This window comes from Muntiacus reevesi, chromosome 21 (assembly GCF_963930625.1).
Source record: "Muntiacus reevesi chromosome 21, mMunRee1.1, whole genome shotgun sequence".
In the NCBI taxonomy this organism is placed as follows: Eukaryota; Metazoa; Chordata; class Mammalia; order Artiodactyla; family Cervidae; genus Muntiacus; species Muntiacus reevesi.
In genome coordinates this window covers 25,237,320-25,258,584 of record NC_089269.1, presented here as the reverse complement: position 1 = coordinate 25,258,584, position 21,265 = coordinate 25,237,320, and the positions used below count along the sequence as shown (strand labels likewise).

The 21,265-nt window shown below is 36.4% G+C and overlaps 1 protein-coding gene and 1 long non-coding RNA gene across 3 annotated transcripts in view; both read right to left on the bottom strand.

The window, feature by feature from the left end:
- The window catches only part of GBE1 (1,4-alpha-glucan branching enzyme 1), a 290,948-nt gene that overhangs the window by 12,471 nt on the left and 257,212 nt on the right, over positions 1-21,265 (bottom strand). The window contains exons 13-14 of the mRNA XM_065913821.1: positions 20,056-20,240; positions 18,298-18,428 (exon numbers count right to left, since the gene is read on the bottom strand). Of these exons, the coding sequence (XP_065769893.1) occupies positions 18,298-18,428; positions 20,056-20,240 (316 nt within the window). The remainder of the gene's footprint in view (positions 1-18,297; positions 18,429-20,055; positions 20,241-21,265) is intronic.
- On the bottom strand, positions 563-18,290 carry LOC136152513 (uncharacterized). 2 transcript variants are annotated; one of them, XR_010660219.1, is made up of 4 exons: positions 16,353-18,290; positions 11,494-11,577; positions 4,136-4,339; positions 563-1,734 (listed from the first exon to the last, which is right to left on the bottom strand). It is a non-coding gene; the product is annotated as an uncharacterized lncRNA (long non-coding RNA). The 2 variants fall into 2 exon arrangements; XR_010660218.1 differs by having other exon boundaries at positions 11,494-18,290.

The window sequence follows — 21,265 nt, the reverse complement described above, 5'->3', positions numbered from 1 at the left end:
TGGGATGATCTGAGAGAACAGCACCAAAACATGTATATTACCAAGTATGAAACAGATCTCCAGTCCAGGCTGGATGCATGAGACAAGTGCTCAGGGCTGGTGCACTGGGAAGACCCAGAGGGATGGGATGGGGAGGGTGGTGGGAGGGGGGATCAGGATGGGGAACACATGTAAACCCATGGCTGATTCATGTCAATGTATGGCAAAAACCACTACAATATTGTAAAGAATTAGCCTCCAACTAATAAAAATAAATGGAAAAAAAAAAAAAAAAGAACCAGGAAACCCCATCTTTTAGGAACACTGCTTAGAACAGACATTTCTAAAAGGGTTATCTGGGCAACTGGATTGTTGCTTCTCTCTTCTCTCATTCCGGCATTCTCTCCCTCCCTCTCTCTCATGTACGTGCGGACACACACAGATCACACACGTGGCGTGGGCCCCACACAGCACCAACACCCCTAGACAGCCCCGCCCTGCCTGCCAGTGAAGAATATCCCTCTGAAAATATAACTCAGAGCTAGTTTACCCTTAAACTGTCTTCTTCATAGGATTTCCAATTCCACAGTAGATAAATTTAGCAGGACATCTCAGCAGCTCCACGTCTCTTTTATTCATAGCTGCCTCCCTCCATCTAGCAGAGGGCCTTCTCATTATAGCTTTTCAGTACATCTCTGAAACTGATATTCAGGATGACAATTCTGATTCATGAAGAAAGGCCAAATTACATGTCTTATATTTTATATTAGGGGAACGTAGAAGAAATTATTTTTCCCATTCACTTAATAAATACACACAATGTAGGAGGCTCTGTGCAAGATATAAAAAAAAATGACTAACATGTAGTTTTAGTTTATGTGCAACTCACAGCCTGTTAAGGGGAGATTAGAAACACATGTGAATGTCCACAAATAAAGCAGAAGGCAATATTCAGTGAGAGGTACAGCCAAGGGGAGAAGGTAGGATTGACAGTTTATAAACAAAAAGCTCTGAAGGCTGGCTAGACTGTTCAGATTTATTCTATAATTAAGTGTGAGAATGTTGAAGCTTTGTGAGAAAGGTTATGCTAATCAAAAACAAACAAACAAAATTAACCTGAAGGTTAAGGGTAGAATAGAATGAACAGTTAACAGAATGAATAGAATGAATAGTTAAGGGAATAGACTAAGTCAGAAAAACCGGCCAGTAATCTAACAGTGGTCCATGGATAGTAGCATGGTTAAACTTGGATAGTACAAATGGAGAGACATACATAAACAATGTTTTTTTTTTTTTTTTTTTTTTTTTTTTTGTATGTACAACTGATGGTCCTCAAATGGGAAACTGATGCCCAATTTGAGGAAACACTTAGAAGGGGAAGAGTTGTGCCCAAAGACACAGTAAGTTTTGTGGTAGAGCTGGGATGTAGACAGAAGTCAAACGTAGACTTAATTTACCCTACTCTCCACAAGTGGATGCCTGTTTTATGCCAAGAATCAGGCAGAGTGGTTTTTTTTTCTGGCAGTTTCTATGTTTAATTCCAATTTTGAGATTCTAAGCATAAAGAGGCTGGAATGAACATGGCTTGAAGAGTAAAAATAAGGAAAACAGATAAAGTGATATCCTAGTGTTTAATTAAGTTTAAAAGATTGGTGCTAAAGGACTGTAATTCTTATCGTTACTTAAGGAGTCTGAATATCAGCGGTTTGTTGCATTTGTTCTAGATCAATTTCTTGCTCAGTTGGTTCATTTGATCTGTTGTTTGGGGTATACAAAATGTACTTTGCTCAATTGGGGAAAATACAGCAGGGAAAAGAATTATAAAAAATTTTATGGAGATTTTTTAAAAGGAGATCAAATAGATTCCTATTCATTGGGATATCATTTTAAAATATTTTGATTTCTTCTTATTTTAAATTCAAGAGCTTCCTAAGTATTTGATATATCTATCAACAGGTTGAAGTCAATAAGAAGTTTTAAGCATTATTTTATAATCTATGTCCTTAAATTTGAACTAAGGAAGAGCCATGTTCTGAAGACCTGTACTAACAAGATTAAAGAACAGTGAAGGCATGAAGACTCTTATATTCAATGGCTCTTCAAATACTTCAAAAGCCGCTGTGTTTGCTCAGCCACTTGATAAAGTGTCTGTTCAAAGTATAAGGATTTTGATGTAAGAAGTACTATCATTTATACCATTCTGCACTAAACTCACTTCACTCCTGCTGATGAAACTAGGGAAATTTATTGCAAGGTACAAACCCTGAGGTTTCAGACTGAGTGACAATAAAAGGGCTTCTCTAGTGAGTAGATGACCATAAAGATGGCAAAGCTGGTAGGTTACCATATATCTTTAAATCTAGGACACCATCGATTTTAAGATGAATTATTTTATACGACTGCACTAAAAAGAAAAATATCACTACCATGTCAATCACTGTAAAACATATCCCAGTTGATGACATGTTAAAAAATATACACTTAGAACATATGAATTTGGTATGCTATTTTCAGATATGACTCTTTAATCAACCCACCCATGGTATTAGGATTACAATAACTTTTGGAAGTTAAGCGACCCTCGGAAAGAGAATGTATTATCAAAGGCAGAAAACATTAGGTACAAAATTCTAAGGAACTGTAAAGAAACATCTGGTAATCTAAGAACAGGTGGTATAAAATAAAAATAATTTCATGTTTTCAACAGTCTAAAGATAACTAGCTAGCACAAGACTTGCCTCAGTGTTCTAACATAATGTTCCTCCTTTTATGCTCCATAAATTGAATTTAATTTATTGCCAGCCACAATTCACAAATCTTGTATAGCATGTTGGCTGTATAGCATCTCAAATAGATCTGCCCCTCTACTTCATAAGCATACTTAAATTATACCTCATTTATTGTCCTCAACTATAGACCAGGTCATAAATGACAACCTTTAGTTGCTCTCTCTGCTCTCTTTCCAAATACAGGAGCAAAAACTAGTGATGTGCTGCCGTATATTTTACGGATGTATATGTGTGTTAGAGCGAGGCAGGTGCATGTGTGTGTCTGATTTAGGCATTTCTGTCTTTAGCTTTGTCAACTAGGATATATAGCCACTTAAAAATTCACCACTGGAAATAAGTTCTGATATTTTCATTATTTGTTTGAAACCATTTTATGGCTGTGAGCATTTATGAGTATATTACTTTCAATAGACAATAACCATTTAGCTTCTTTTCTCTACCTAACTTTAGTTTTAAAAAACTCCTACAATATTACAATAGTTCTAAAATAAAATTAAAACAGAGGCTAATATAAAAATAAATAGGAAATTTACTACTGAATAGAGCCAAAGTATATTTTAAATTATAATGAAAGGTAAATGGAGCTTCCCTTTAAGGGTACAATATATTTTTTTTAAGTTCTTATTAGTTTACATTAAAATTTTACTGTCTTTGCAAAAAGGAACAAATTCAATATATGAGCTATATATGAATTCAAGTTTGTGAACACTGTTTTCATTACAAGTTTAAATGACAACCACATGTTCTAATTAAGTGCAAAACAGAAGTATCTTCATAGTATAATTTAGAATGTGCTTCTTTCATGAACAGGTTTCTGACTTTAGCCTAAAAAATAAACTCTAGTCCATGCAAACTTACTTCCTTAATTATACATTCTTAGAAACTGTACAATGCAGAATAGCAATGAAACAAACTCAAAGGAGGAGGGGCTCAAATATAATCTACCACATTAATTAATGGATTGATATGCTTTTTGAAATGCATTTTCACGCAAATTATTAGTTTATTCTTAGGCAGGCTTAATGACACACATCAGTAACAGCAAATCAAATGATAATATAAAATATTGAGCACTACATATTTCTCTATGCAAATAAGAATATTATTCTAAATACTTTACAGAATTCTTTGACTAACCTAATTAGGAACTTTTCTTTGTCCTAGAAGATTATATAATTGAACTAAAAAAATGTCATTTTTCTCAGTAACTCAAGAAAAGAAAATAACAAAAAAATATGCTCAGACTTATAGACTAACTACCCTCTAAAACTGTTGTTCTTTGCCTGTGCCATTAAGGATTACCCAAGGGTAGTGGTTTAGTTGCTACATCCTATCCAACTCTTGGGACCCCATGGATGGTAGCTTACCAGACTCCTCTGTGCATGGGGTTTCCCAGGCAAGAATACTGGAGTGGGTTGCCATTTCCTCCTCCAGGGGATCTTCCCAACCCAGGGATTGAACCCCCAGTCTCTTGTGCTGTAAGCAGATTCTTTACAAACTGAGGTACCAAGGAAGCCCCAAGGATTATCCAAAGAACTTATAAATTCAATTATTTGATGAAGCAATATCAGCTAGTGAGAAATGCAAAAGAGAAACACAACAGATTTTTATACATCTTTCAAACACATGCTTTCTCATCAAAATGAGTTTTGACAATGCAGATGCAACATTTTTTACAAATATATTGTGCTTTTGAACTCAATTTTAACATAGGCTATAAAGAAACATCTTCACTCAAACTTATGTTAATACAGCCTTTAATTGAATTCTATGCAATATAAATAAAGGGAGAAGATCATTGGAAACTTCAAAATTCCTGAAAAATAATGAGAACTGCAAGCATAAGTAAGCATCATCTAAGCCATTTAATGCAGGCAGACAAGAATAGGAGAAAGCCTCCTACAGCAGTAAAATACAGTGGGTGCATGGCTTTGGGGTCCAACAATTACATTCTAGTCTGAGTTCTTAATTACCCACCGTATGTCTTCCAGCAAGTTACTGAGTCTCCTTAAGGCTAAGTTTCTCATTGTTAAAATTGGGATAATATATCAGAGGGTTACTGTGAGGAGTCACAGAAACAGTGTAGATCAAGTGCTTAATAGAGTGCCTAGCATTGGGAAAGTGCCCAAGTTATCAGCTGCTCTTTATATTATTATTATTATTGTTCTTGGCCCTGGACCATTTGAACTGCTAGTTCAACTGATGAAAATGTAAAAGTATGTCAACTTACTCTCTTCCTTTTTAATCCAATTTGGCCTTTTCTTTCTTTCTGACCTTTATTTCCCTTCCTCTCCCCCATGACTTTATTCTCACTAGGATCTAAATAATTTCCCTGTTATTTAAAAAGATTGAACACTGAAGCTTAATTGGACAGCACCTTGGCCTCTTTGAGGACTACACTTAAAATTTTTATTTTATTTTTTAATGGTCCTCATGCTTTTGAGAAAGACTGAGAAGACTACTTTGAACATCCAAACTGAAAATTAAACACTTCCCTGGTGGCTCAGTTGGTAAAGAATCTGCCTGCAATGCAGGAGACCTGGCTTCTATCCCTGGGTTAGGAAGATCCCCCGGAGGGGGGGATTCTTACTTGGAGAATTGCATGGCCACAGGAGTCTGGTGGGCTACAGTCCATGGGGTCTCAAAGAGTCAGACACAACTGAGCGAGTAAACATACAACACACCCTCTTGCATTTGCCCCAGTTTTTCAACAGAGCATTATCCACTTTTATCATTCTATAAACTTAATTATTATATTTTTTCTCTTTCTTTAATTTAAATAAATCTCTATAAGGGAGTTGTCTTTCCCTACCCACCCCTCCTCCCCTCTACCTAGGACCTGGATTAATACCTAACACATTTACTGAGTGGATCTTCTGTGCATTATTTTCCTATTGCAGTCTCCACCCTGGGTTTTGATCTACACATGCTTTTGCTAAATTTTAAGAAATAATTTAATACTCCTTTGGTCATAAAAAAACAACCTTGAGTCTCCTCCCTTGTTTTATCTGCACAGATCTGTACAATATAACTTCTAACACAATGCCACTTCATTATCTATAAAGTTTTACTTGAGACATTTTAAAAGACTTCTTTTCTTTCTTTTTGGAACAGTTACAGTTAAACAAATGCATGTCAGCTTGAAGCAATTAGTTCTCAAGTGAATAACTGATTGGTATGAGCCCTGGAGATAGACATTTTATCTAATTCTTAGTTGAAGTGGGTAAATGATTACATGTTCACTAAAGCTGACATATACTCAAAGACTTGTATTATCAACCTGACTGGTGAGCTTTCTTTATACAGATGACTGAACTTAAGTGTTGAATATCACAGTAACTTGTGAAAACCATATATATACTCATATATATGTACATTATATATATATATATATATATATATATATAAAATGTGGCAAGGCCAGGATATGCACTTAGGTATAATATTTTCTATCACTCTACCACCATCTTCCAGTTAAAATCTGCAAAGTAAATGAACATTAAAATACTTAACCATTTGAAGGCTGTTTCATTTAGTGTTGGTAGCAGAAACATCCTTCTGATATATTTGAAGTCAGAACTTATTAGCAGTAATGAATCATCAATATATTGGTGCACACCAGTATTCTTGTGAGGGAAATCCCTTGGACAGAGGAGCCTGTTGTGCTACAGTCCATGGGATCATAAGACTCAGACATGTCTTAGTGACTAAGAACCACCACTACCATAGTCAATATATATGCTTCTTTGTATTTTAACTTTTAAGACCAAATAGAAAATCTAATACCTTAGGGCTTACCTGATGCTTCAGAAAGGTAAATAAGGGGCTGAGTTAGCTTCCCTTGAGAAAGTGTCAAGCAAAGCCTAACGGAGTTTGTGTATGTGTGTATGTATGTGATCAAACATGCATCATTATGCCCAGTCATCCCTGAGCACTTCTGAGCACATAGCCCATGCCTATCAAAATTTTCCCTAGGTTAAGCATTGTGAGAGGAAAGGTTCAAAGTAAACATTTCTCCATAGGCATCAAAAACATTGAGTGAAAGAGCGATAAACTCACATTATGTGATTGTTAATATATGTATTTCCTAGGGGTATAATGAATCTAGTATAGTACTTTACAAGCATCTATAAACCCATCATATTGGTTTAATCTTACTAAGCAGACATGGAAAAGAATTACACACGGAAAGAGTAATCTGCTAAGTTGTTTTTGCAAAGTGCATTTCTGTACAATTAAAAAAAAAATCAACCAATGTTTTGGCTGTGATAGTCAAACATAAAGATAACTTACAAATTGAGTAAAAACTGTGGCACATTTTGAATCAAATTCTATGTAGACTTAATTATTAATTTTTATAGTTATTTAACAAGTATTGCATTTTAAAGGTCAGTTTTCATTACAATCCCAAAGAAGGGTGATGCCAAAGATTATTCAAACTACCGCACAGTTGCACTCATTTAACATGCTAAGGTAATGCTCAAAAATCTGCAAGTGAGGCCTCAAGAACATAGGGACTGAGAACTTCAGATGTACAAGCTGAATTTAGAAATGGCAGAGGAATCAGAGGTCAAATTGCCAACATCCACTGGATCACAGGAAAAGCAAGAGGATTCAAAAATAAAAGATCTACTTCTGCTTCATTGACTATGCAAAAGTCTTTGACTAAGTGAATCACAACCAACTGCAGAAAATTTTGAAAGAGAACTTTTTCTGAGAAATTTTCCTAAGAAATCTGTATGCAGGTCAAGGAACAACAGCTAGAATTGGACACGGAACTACGGACTGGTTCCAAATTGGGAAAGGAGTACGTCAAGCCTGTATACTGTTACCCTGCTTATTTAACTTCTACGCAGAGTACAACATGCAAAATGCTTGGCTGGATGAAGCACAAGCTGGAATCAAGATTGCTGGGAGAAATATCAATAACCTCAGATATGTACGTAACTCCACACTTATGGGAGAAAGTAAAGAACTAAAGAGTCTCTTGATGAAAGTGAAAGAGGAGAGTGTAAAAGCTGGCTTCAAACTCAAACTTATTTATTCAAATAAATAAGATCATGGCATATGGTCCCATCACTTCATGCAAGTAGATTGGGAAACAATGGAAACAGTGACAGACTTTATTTTCTTGGGCTCCAAAATCACTGCAGATGGTGACTGCAGCCATGAAATTAAAAGATGCTTGATCATTGGAAGAAAAGTTATGACAAACCTAGACACCATATTAAAAAGCAGACACAGTAAAGGTCTGTCTAGTCAAAGCTATGGCTTTTCCACTAGTCATGTATGGATGTGAGAGGTGGACCATAAAGAAGGATGAGCACCAAAGAATTGATGCTTTCGAACTACGGTGTTAGAGAAGACTCTTAAGTCCCACTGGAAAGCAAGGAGATCTAACCAGTCAATCCTAAAGAAAATGAGTCCTGAATATTCGTTGGAAGGGCTGATGCTGAAGTTCCAATACTTTGGCCACCTGATGTGAAGACTGGACTCATTGGAGAAGAGCCTAATGTTGGAAAATTTTGAAGTCAGGAAGAGAAGGGGGCAACAGAGGGTGTGATGGCCTGCCTCATCGACTCATGGACACAAGTTTGAAAAAACTCTGGGAGATAGTGAAGGTCAGAGAAGCCTGGTGTGCTGCAGTCCATGGGGTTGCAAAGAGTCAGACACGACTGAGTGACTGAACAGCAAAGTAATAAGAGCATACTTCTCAATGTTTACAAATATGAGACCCAGAAATACCTACTATCACACACGATACATGAGCTTTTGTGAGATAAAAATGTTAAGGTAAGAGAATAAACTGAAGAAAGGAATATTTCAGAATCAGAAAAGAACGCTACCAGCATAGAAACTTATTTTCCTTTTGTTTTCCTTAGCTGGACAAAAAGGAAGAGGGTTAGAAGCAAAAGTAGTGGAGTGAAAATTGACTCTTCCTAAATAATAAAGGGGACTTCCTTCGTGGTACAGTGGTAAAGACTGTGCCAGAAAAGGCAGGAGACCCAAGACGTGGGTTTGATCCCTGGGTCAGGAAGATTTCCTGGAACAGGAAACGACAACCCACTCCAGTATTCTTGCCTGGAAAATTGGACAGAGGAGCCTGGAGGGTGGGCTAAGTCCATAGAGTTGCAAAGAGTCAGACATGACTAAAGTGACTAAGCACACAAACACAAAATAATAAAGAGCTTATCAAGAAAAACTACAGTAATGGTTATAATTTTATGAACAGAAAATAATTTTGTTTTAATTAGTGATCCTATAATAGCCATTTATTGCCTGGCAATAAAAGGTAATGGGGCTTCTCTTGTGGCTCAGTGGTAAAGAATCTGCCTGCAATGCAGGAGATGCGGGTTCAATTCCTTGGTCGGGAAGATCCCCCGGAGAAGGAAATGGCAACCTCTTCCAGTATTCGTGGCTGGGAAATCCCGTGGACAGAGGAGCCTGGTAGGCTACAATCCACAGAGTCGCAGAGTTGGACATGGCTTAGCGACTCAAAAACAATGAAAGGTAATATGACTGTACTTAAGTTATACATTCATTAATTAAATAATTTTACTTGATAACATCTAAAGAATGCTTTCCTTATTCAACAGTTCATATCGTGTAAGTACCAAGAATATCAATAAGTTTCACAGATAAATTTCACAAATAAAATAGGAACTAGGCATTTTTCCATCATTAGGGTAAGATACCACATTAATAGAATCAGGAATGGTTCTTACACAGGATTATAACTGAAACCACGGTTTCTGAGAATACATTGTTCATGGTTTTACTTTTTCCACTTTTCTCTGGAAAAAGATAACTTTCTTTTGGCTATAGCATCCATTTATCCTTACGAGCCTTTAAATAGTTATAGGGAACCAGTAATTATATCATGGATTAATTTAAAGAAATCTTGTGGAATACTCAAGGTACCATTTTCACATTTAAATGAAACACCGAGCCCTTAGTTTGACCCTGTGAGATTCTGAGTTAGAAAAGATTAATAGAAAATGGTGAAAATAAAAACATCTCACTTACAGAAGATCCAAGCAGCTTTCTCGAGGGCAGGAGATATTCAGTGGGAAAAAAAATGGGTGGGGCTAATTTCTACAGAGACCCAGAAGGAAAAGGTAAATTCACATTCAGTATTACATATTTATTGTAGATAATGAATGCTCTATTTAAAAAACAATGTCATCAGATATAAAGGTGATAAATATAATTTATTTTTCAAACTAGAAGAGAACAATCTGTTCTGGACTGATTAAATAAAAGACTATTTAAAAAGAAAGCTAGATATGAAATCTTTCAGGCCAATGTTTCATTGTGGCTTTCCTTCCATTAGAGTCTGCAATGCTATTCCACAGGAAAGGAAAAAAATTTACTAAATGAGATAGTAAGTGTAAAGCGCTTATAGCATGCAAAATGTAATAAGTTTGGAATAGATGGTAGATCTTATTATGAAAGTCTGTTCAGCAAGTATTCTGACAGCAGACTCCATAATTTTAAATTCTAAAAAATCATGATGTATGTTATTTATAATGTTTTATCAATTTTTTTCTTTCTACCATTTAACTAAATATCTGTTCCAAGGGTAAAGTAATGGTTATAGAAATCTTTGTATTTTAATTAATTAATTTTAAACAACTTCAGGGCTTTTCCACCTTTAGAGAGTCCTATCCTCCATCTATCTATCCATCTGTCTATCCATCATCCCACCATCTGCCCATTTCTCTCTTCATCATCATCTATCCATCTATCCATCCATCCATCCTTCCATCAACAATTTAGTTTTATGTTTGTCTCATACATTCCAAGTAAAAATATAATTGCTAATATGCAGGAAAGAGACTCACTTTTACCAAGTATCTTGGAGTCAATTTCCATTTAATAAACCTGACTATTCATTGGAAGGACTGACGCTGAAGCTGAAGCACCAATACTTTGGTCACCTGACGCAAAGAGCTGACTCATTGGAAAAGACCCTGATGCTGGCAAAGATTGAAGACAGGAGGAGAAGGGGACGGCAGAGGACGAGATGGTTGGATGGCAATACCGACTCAATGGACATGCATTTGAGCAAGCTCCGGGAGTCGGTGATGGACAGGAAAGCCTGATGTGCTGCAGTCCATGGGATCACAAAGAGTCAGACATGACAGAGCGACTGAACTGAATACCTCCTTTCACAAACTGGTAAAAATAATTATGCTAGGAACAAATGTTTTCCCCTCATTAGTGATACAACTAGGAGGGGAGAATGTACTGTTTTTATAGGATGCGATAGCATTTCTGATTTCATTATTCCCCAGAAGGACAAGAAGAGAAATCCTGACTGAGCTATTGTTCAATGAATTTCTGGAACCAGAGGAGACCATCACTGAGCAATTGAGCTATGAACCAAAAACAGAAATGGTGTTGAATGTCTCAGAAGCACTGAGACACTGAACAGCCTTCAGTTACTAAAAAAATCTAAAAACATATGTGTGTAGTAAGGGCTCGCTCATTATTCATTACTGCCTATTGTCTTATGAATATATATTAAGCCAATCTGAACGTGTTACATCAGTTACAAAATATTTTTCTTACTTTGTGATTCATCCCAAATTTCTAAGTAGAGAAATGAAGCTAAATCATAGGTTCTTTATTGCCAGTGGAGGTGGGGGTACACATTTGTCATTATCATTAAATCTCAGGGATTTCTGGACAGGGTTTAACAATGAAAAATTACTGAAAGTACCTCTCGGTAATGTTTAGAAGTATCACTTTCATCTTGAAACTAAAGAAGGTGAACCAAGGCCATGAGTATACATCCATAGTGAAGCTATCGAAACAAAAGAGGGACGTAAATATAGCACTGTTAGTAGGATTACCTGTCCCTGTCCACATAAAGAGCTTCGTCACTATATGGCCACACAGTAAAAGCATACAATTTCTCTCTCCTCACATATGCACACAAGGAAAAGAAACACACTTGCATCTGATCAAAGTCATTATGTAGATCTTTTATCAGAAACACTTATATTTCTTTAAATTTTTTTTAATCAAAACTTGATAAATATGGAAAACTATAATATTAAGCTCTACATTATTAGTCCAGAAATTAACCTCTACATATCAAATCTGAATAGAATGTGGCCACCTAGCTAATCCTAAATTAAATCCTTTGTTTTTATTTGCTGCACAAAGCCCAGATTCTAATAAACACAGAATGTTATATAACCATGCTTCAAAGGCTCCTGTAAACTAAGCAACTCACAGCCACATCTCTGCCTTCAGTGATCACACTTCAGTGAATCATCCAAGTGACCTTATTTGCTCATAAGAAACTCTGTGTACAGGTTGCAAATGTCAGTGTCTGAATTTACATTTTAAAAAGTACATCTTGCAGCAGTTTAATGAAAATATTGCAAAGACCTTGAGTCAGATCCAACTATTTACTCATCTGTTCCCTTAGTTTTAAATATTTTTGGCCTGGATTCACACAGTCTTCACAAGCCACACTTGATGATTATTCCTCTAAACATTGCAGTATTTTAACAGTTTGAAAAGCCATTTGGAAAGGGGGCTGCTATTACACTATTATTCCCACACCCACCTCAACAGCATGCTGACAAAAGATTTGAAAACATTTGATACTGGTGTTCATGCTCTTGGAGAGATAAGAATCTGTATCTACCAAGACACCTACTTTATAAATGAGCTATGAGGGCTTAACATATACATGAATATTTCACAGTAAACTTAATTGACGTGATGCACCAGAAGAGTCTCACTTTGAACAAAGAACTACAGCACATTTATATTCTCCTCCAGAATGAAGAGAAATCACAGTAATTGACCTGAGTCAATTATTTCATGTTTTATTCTTTAAAAATACTTTTTAGTTTTTTGTTTTTTTTTTTGATGATGATGACAGGGGTCATGGGGAAGAATTTCCTGGGAAAAATTTGTAGAGGGTGATAGTGAGGTACTGATGGAACCTGATGAGAGAAAAGCTCATGCCATGAAATTGTGTATGATTCCCTCATGGTGCCTATTTTCCCAGAACTATAACAAAATCACTTTGAACATTATAGAAATAAATCACCATTGCTAATGTCACTGCTGCTGCCACCACCAACCACATGTATGAACCCATGAATGGACAGAAAGAGGTGCCATGGTCTCCTAGGAAGAAGATGGGTTTCATAACACACTGCTTGACCTTCACCAGCCGTGTGCTGGACGGAAGTTAGATAATTACATAAAGCTCTCATTTCCTGATCGGCCACATGAATCTAACACAACCTATCTTACAGGGCACCTAAAAATATTAAACTAGATTTTTTTTTTTAAGTGGCTAGCAAACAGAAGGACCTCAGAAGAGATCCCCTACACCCACACTTCCCCCTACATCCCTCAAAATGAGGCATCACCATTTGTGTTACTCAAAATGGATTAGAGAGAGCAGTCTGTCCTTAGGGATTTAGCAGTCTTTCTTTTGATTCAGCATTGATTTGATAATGGTCTAAGTGAAGAAACGTGACCATAGAAATAAAATACTGATTCTGATACTATAAAGGAAAGTACATTTCTTTCTACCCAGCTAAAAATGTAAAACCATAAACAAACATACTACATCATACAGCATTGTGTCTTCCTGAGCATGTAATTCTGCATGTACTCCCTTAGCCAGTACACTGCGTCTCAGTTCTGTTTTACTCACGTTACTATTCACTGAATGAACAAACACTGGTGATTATTACACTGAAGATTAACGGAGAGAAAGACAAATGGGAGACAGTGCACCACGAAGTGTTTTTACTGTTGCATTTTTGTCTGTTTGCTTGTTTGTTTTCTAGAATATTCCTGCAGATTCATTTTGCAGAAACAACACTGTCCTTTAGTAGCCACCATGAAGACTGGGTTTGAAACCTTAGTGATACAAAGCAGACACCCCTTCAACCTTCCAAATTTATCATCTTATTTTGAAGTGACAGCTGAAAGTACTCCTAAAGTGTTTGCCCCCAAAATAGCTCCCCTTACAACAGTTTCTTGGAAAGACAGTCAGCTCAAATTCTACTCAAATATGAGTGAAAGTTGATGTCTTGCTATTTGATATACAGGATACACAGGTTCAAAACATGGAACTATTCAAGAATTCAGGCATGCTACCTACTGCAGGTTTATATTTCATAGTGGCAGAGGAAGTTCCAATGACTTCTTTAGGAACTTTAAATTTGTTCTGGTACCAAATCCTGCTTTCCTGGGAATTAAAAATTTGATGAATTTCTTGACTTGATTAATACATCCAATCTTGCCTCTGCGGATCCTTCACAGAGGAAATCTGTCTTCAATTCACTGGTTCGGTAGTTGGAAATACCAGTGGCATAGAATACTTTGGTAAAGTCAGAAACTACAGCATAGAAATACCAATATTTTTGTACTTCCTATTCCAGAAATGATTCTATAATGGTGAGCTACAATGCTGTTTAAAGGTATAGGAATAAAGTCAGAAAGATGAAAGACCAAAAAGAAATGAGACTTGTACAGTGCTAAGGATAATAAAAAGGACTATGTAAGCTAAGCAAGGAACAAGAAGTTGTTGAAGGAAGAGATCTATCTACTGCTTAGGGAAGGTGGTACAATCATACCACTAATATTCTAGTAGTCTTTTATCTTGTCTATTGACAAGTGAGAGGCAAAAATCATGCTCAATATTAAACTTGGGATTTTAATTAAATTAGCTGAATAAAAAAAGAGTAAGGGAGATATGTCATAATACAAGTACACAGAAAAGAAAACTAAAACTTTTTACATGAATGTGAATATGAGCGAAAAATGTGATGGTTGCCAGAAAAGCTGGTGTGACTTTAACTCCATTAACAAGAGAGAGCAGTCTCAAGACAAGAGGAGGTAATGAGACACTCCATGTCATACTTGCCAGACTGTTATCTGGAATATTCTGCTGTTTGTTCTGGAAGCACAATGAAGAGGAAAGTGAACAACATTGGGTACATTCTGGTAAGAGAGACATGATGCTAACAGGTCTGGAAAGCATCACAAGAATCTATTAAAGAAACCAGAGGTATTTTTGGTCTGGAAGAGGGAAGACCAAGGAGAGGTGGTATTGTGAGGAACAACTTAAATGCCTTTTTGATTTGAATAGCTGTCATGTAGAACAGGCACGGGCCCCAGAGTCCAGATATAATACATTGACATTTAAGGCTACATTAAAAAAAACAAAAAAACCCTTGAATTGTTCACCTTGTAAAATAGTGAGAGTCAAAGGACTGGAAAGTGTCCTAATGGTAACTATGATTTGCAGAGGAATATATAGGTGGGATTTCTGCACTGAACTGGATCATCAGAGTACAAACCATCACAAAATCTAGAAGATTTTATAATTTCAAGCTCAGATTTAAGGCTGACAGTATTAATATGTAGCTAATTAGAAAGTATGGTTTCAGGTATGTTGGAAATGCTCTCCTGCTCTCTTTCCCTCCAAAAAAAAAATACTCATTATTAAAAAAAAATATTCTATTAGATATCTAGTTCATTAGGTCCAGCATACTTTTGAGTATTCAAGGAGACTGGTTATTAAAATGCAAATGTCCTCAGAGGAGGCAATAACATATGGGAATTAGTTACAGCTTGCTGACAGAAAGGGAGGAATGAGAAAGGCAGCAAGAGAAAGTAAGGCCCAAGTGGACACAGATCTGTAGGAGACAAAACCCTTCTAATAAAAGAAGCAACAACATTTTCAAGGTTCTCTTAGAGGTGCAACAGATGACTAAGGCTGCAACTATGACTTCTATGAAGATATGGCCCAATTTTCCAAGATGTGTATATCACTACTACACGTAATGTGTACATTTTCTGTGGTCACTAATATGAAGCATTCAGTGTTTATTAAAATGGAAAGTTTCTGTATAAAAGGTGCTTTTAGACATTTAAACAAATTGCTAAGTTTTGAAAGATTCAATCTGTGGCAAGGTGTACTAAAGCCAAACTAGACTTTCACATACAGTGTAACTTTGTATCACAAAATGAAATTAACTTTTGGGTGGGTTTTGTTTAATAAAATATACTATATTATTATATATATTTCATTTAATAATATTTGTTAAATCACACAGACTTCAAACAGGAGTTCAGTGTAGCTTAAGCCAAATTTTTCTCCTAAACAACATCACTGAAATTCCATTATTTCCATTTGTTAGTGATCCTAATGAAACTCCAAAAAAAAACACCCTAAACTAGTTAAAAGGGAATTAAAATCTTCTATTATGTGATCATAGTCTATCTTTCAGTTTAATCTTCAAGTACTTTTTGGGTCAACATTCTCCCAATTAATCTATTGTACTGTCTATTATCTAAGAACAGGCTATGATTTCCAACAGCAGGAATGGCCTTCCTCAATTTTTTCTACCATAATTTCATCCATTTCTCAAGATCCAGGCTTTAAGGTCTTTTCTTAATCAATTGGTCTATAAATCATGTCTGTCTCTCTCTCTCTCTGTGATATAGGCTTAAAAAATCTCATTAGTCAATCAACTACTCAATTTCTGTTTCTCTTTCCACCCCCACCCTCACATTTACTTTTCTTTTACTTACCCTCTGTGACCCATGGAACACTCCTGCCCCAACGCCTGTATTGCATCTTGCCTTACATCTTAGCTTGGGTTTTACAAATCTCTTCTCTCCCACTTAGGGTCAAGGGCAGTGCTTAACTACCAAACACTGCAGTCGATCCCAAGTGTTCTGTAAGTGAACTTTGGTTTAATAATAGTCAGAATTACAGTTTGATTATAGGCCATCATTAGATACAGCAGGATTTAGTCTAGGGGTTAATACTTGAGCAGTGTGTCGCTGAGAAGGCTTGTGTATGAGTTGCAACATGCCTAGCAGCTCTTTGTATTTCTTCAAGGAGATGGTGAGAACAGTCGCCTCCTGAATAGTACAGCTCTTCTTCAGGGCAGACAACCCCGTGTCACTGATTTCCATGATCTGAGCAGTCTCTGTTAACTGGGGCATATTTCGCCGCAGCAATAGCCTTCCCTCCTACATGCTCTGATGTTCTAGGGGATGGGGTGATCGGGGAGAAGACGGGGAACATCTTTCACCACTTGCAGCATCCCTGAGCGACCCAAGGCTACTCACGGGACATCGTGGCCTTTTCCTCCTTACGGCCAAGGAAACATTCTGTCTGGACGACTACTTCCCAAGGAGGTCGCTTCCTGGAGACTCAGCGGGTAATTCCTAATTAAGCTACTCATGAGGAAAGCATTCTCCTCCCTAGACACTTCTCTGGGGATAAGTGACTGAATTCTGGTCAATGGAATACAAGGGAAATTTGCTAAAGTGACTTAGTTCCTGAAAACCACACAAATCTATTTGCCTTTTGTTGTGTCTGAGGGTCACATTTGGAACCAAGGCTGTTGTCTTGCAACTCTATCAGGTGACACCCTTTGGACGCTGTTGGCACCCTGAGAGTTGGAAGTGGGAAGGCCAGTGGACCAGGGAACCTGATGATACAGTCACAGTGCTGGGGTCACCTGACCTCAGGGCTTCCATTGTTTGGCAAAATGCACTTTTCCTTATTGCCTGAGCCAGTTGAATAGGGGGGTTTCTCTTACTGTAGGTAGAGACAGCCTGGCTCGTAAGAGATCATCCTGGCATCAGGCATCCTCCTCAGGTGGCAGACATTAATCACTATCAGGGCTTCAGGGAAAGATCACACTCTTTCTACTGCCTGTTTACAAATCTGTGCTGGTTTGTTATTACTACATCCTGAATCTGTTGCTTTTTTTCATGGGTTGGGTGAATCCTAAACTCTTTCAAACACATGCATGTTTCATTTTGTAACAAGGATCACACTTCAAATGATTAATATTTGTCTTCTTCAGTAGTTTAAAAGCTCAATGAAGGCCGTGACTTTATCTGCCAGGAAAATTCCTATATTTCCAGCACCTCACACAGGGCTGACATGCAGGTGTTCAATAAATAGGTGCTCATAAAACATCTGTGAAATGAATGAATGGATGAGTAAATGAATGTAGACAGTATCTAAACATTCTCCCTGATGTTTCCTTTGCTTACACCTCTCATGCCCTGATTCCTTATCAGTTCAGATCCCCCCCCAAAAAGTGAGCTACGTCTTGTGTTTTAGAAGATAGGAAAAAGAAAAGAAAAGGAGGTTATCTTTACAACTATCATCTACTGACGCACTCCATGGAGAGGGAAAAGGAGATGACTCTCAGAGGTAACTTATAAAATATTTTCATAAGAAGAAACAACAATCACCTCCTATACTACACATTGGATTAAAATATTACTTAAGAGAATGTTCATAATCATACTTTTTAGAGGCAGAATGGAGTTCAGGATTACTTTAGTGTAACTGAACTGAGCAAAGATACATTAACTATTTCAAGTCCCTCAGTTTTCAGATGAAGAAACTGAGAGCTATTGTCACCAAGATCAGCATTAGTCTTTCTCAGACCCTATGATGCAATAAAAATTGAACGACAGTCACATTCACCGGCAACAAAAAGGATATTTTCCTGGCAATGTTGTTCCAACTCGGTAATCAGTATAGCTCTTGCTTGGATGAAAGTTGAAGACAAAAAGAAGACTAGCTCTCTCAAAAGCAATGATCTTATTGTCTTCATGCTTTTCACTCACATAGGCCTGCAAGAATTAACACATAGAATATACACAAATAATAGCCAGATGCTGCTATAAGTATTTACAAAAAGTTGTGTTTTTTTTGGTGTTTATTAACAGCTTTATTATTAAGCCAAAAATGAAAGTGCTAGCATGTTATATTTTTTGAACATATTGAAATTTTGCCATATCAAAATGTTGCCCCATCGAGGCCAACAGCAGTTTCAAAAATTGCTTAAAGAGTATACAAATCTCCCCAATCACTTGCCAACCTCAAACAAAGTACAGACAGAGGATTAGGTTTTAAGTAAAAACACAGAACCTGTGCTATACAGAAAGCACTTATGTGTGTCTGTGTGTGTGTGAGTATATTAGGTCTACTTATAAGTGAATTTTCTTTAAGACTTTTGTTTTAGTCTCTATACTAGTAAGTGAAGGCACATAAAATTATTTTTCAAAATATACTGTAACACTGTTATTATATCCAGATTTCTGAAGTTGCATTTTTCTTAAAACTTTTATAATATTGCATGATTTTGTCAGATTCAAAAGCAATCAAAAGGCCTTGACAATCTACATTTTTTTTTTTTTTTTTGTCTGATGAAAGAGAGTTTCAAAAGCAATTACAACATCTACAAGTTCTCTTATTTCCTACATCACATTTTACAGTAGGCAGTGAGAAGTTTTTGCTTTTTCAACCCCACCCTCTTCCAGCACCAGCTCTGAGAGGACTTAATTCCATGCGTGTCAGCAGCACCCCTCTTGATAATTTAGAAATGTGAGCTAAGGCTCTAGAGTAAACAGCATGCCTTTTGGTATTCAACATTGTTCCCATTGAAAAGGAGCATCATTTTGCTCTCTCTTCTGGAAACAGCACTACTAATAAATGCGATTAGGGCATTCATGTCATGTAAGCAATCTTCCTGAATATATAAGTACCTTTGTTCAACCATTAAAAAAATTCAGAGACACCAAAGTAAAAACACATCAACGGTAATTTCAAACGGCACCAGTAAAAAGTAAATGGATTATAAGTAACACATACTATATGCTAATTTTTACAAAGGGGAAAAAAAAAGCCTGTATAAAATTTTCACCTGTTAATTACATTTTCTAAAACTTATTGAAAAACTGAGACTTTAATTCCAGAGGAGAGTCAGGCTCATGAAAAATACAAAACAGCATGCAGGTATAATGGCATCTATTGAAATGACAAGTTAGAGACCAGTAAAGGAAAAATAAGAATAAAGAAATCTCCATGTTGTCAAAGTAGTTTCATTATGACAGCATAATTATTTATATAAAGAAAAAACAGTCACAACAATTAAGATGTTTCCACAGCAATTTCCAAAATGGATTCCATGTGGAGCTTCTGTCATTAGTTTTAACCAAGTGAAATAAAAATTACCAAATTTAAACAACAACGACAAGCTAACCAGGAAAGTAAGCAGGGAATTATGCTGAAGATTTTCGTGATCTATTGGGGAGATTTTGGTGACATGTTTTGACAACTTGAAGTATGTCACAGGGCACCATGCGTGGAATAATAAAGTGCTGTTTAAGAGATCTGCATATGGATTTAAGTCAATTGTCATTCTAAGCATGTACAACACTGGTGACTATAACATAACATTGAGAGTAAAGAGCTTACCTGTGGAGCTGAAAGCCAACCACATCTTTCTTCCAATTTATTCATATCCCTGTCAAAGTTGTTTAGGAACTTATAGCGAAGAAGGTCATCATCAGTTAAATGAAACTGCCTTCGTGCATAATGGTAGCTCTCATTATTTCCTTTTCTTGGGAAGTCTAACCATTCAGGATGCCCAAATTCATTACCTGCATTTGAAAACAAACATCAACATCATCTGGTTAATATTAGCACTTCTTATTAAGATATCTCAATAATTATATGTTTAGAAGTCCTTGAAATCAGTTTAGGTTAATTTACTATAGCTATGCCCTGTGAAATATGCACAACCCAACTTTAGAGACAGCAGAGTCAAGCACACAAACCTGCCAGCTTTTGGACTCAAAAGCCCAGTTCCAATTTCAGCCTGGCCACGCATTCCTTTTTCCACATCTCATTTTTTTTTTTCATGTACAGACTGAAAACAGTATCTCTGTCATACTTACTTCATCTCTGAAATAATCTCTGAAATCTCTGAATCACTTTCAAAATCTCTTACTTCTATAATCTTTGAAATCTGTACCATGCTTTGCAATTTCCAAAGGTTGTATGTACATTATTTTTTGATCCTCCAAGGACTCCCTATTATATCCATTTCACAGATGAGAAATACAAAGCTCTTGACAGTTAAGGGATTTGCCCAACCTCACACAGATAGTAACTAGAAAAGCAACCATTTTAAAATCTAGGTCTTCTCATTAAAATCCAAAGTTCTTTCTACCTCATCCCATTAGGCAAGTACGTTTTATACTTCAGGTGCTACAGAAACCCAAGTCATCAATTTTATTATTCATTTTTCCCATTTATTTCTCAGATCTATGTGCCACCATTAGACTTCTATCTTTAATTTAAATGTGGTATGTGTGTGGATATGTGTGTACGTGTGTGTGTGCGCATGTGTACACCTGGCACGTTATGTTGGGAACCCATTTAATATTATTTCTCGTTGTAATGATGAGAACTAGAAACCTTAGAGGCTCTAAAAGTGAAATAAAACAACAACACATACACATACACATTCTTCATTCTGAAAATCAAATTTAGATATTAGTAGCCTAATAGATTGGCTCCTGCTGTCTTCCTCAAGTTAGAGTTTTACTTTATGGCTTCTACTTTCCCCCTAAATATTAAGCATGACTTTCCAAAAGTTACCTATATTAGCTACTTTAATGCT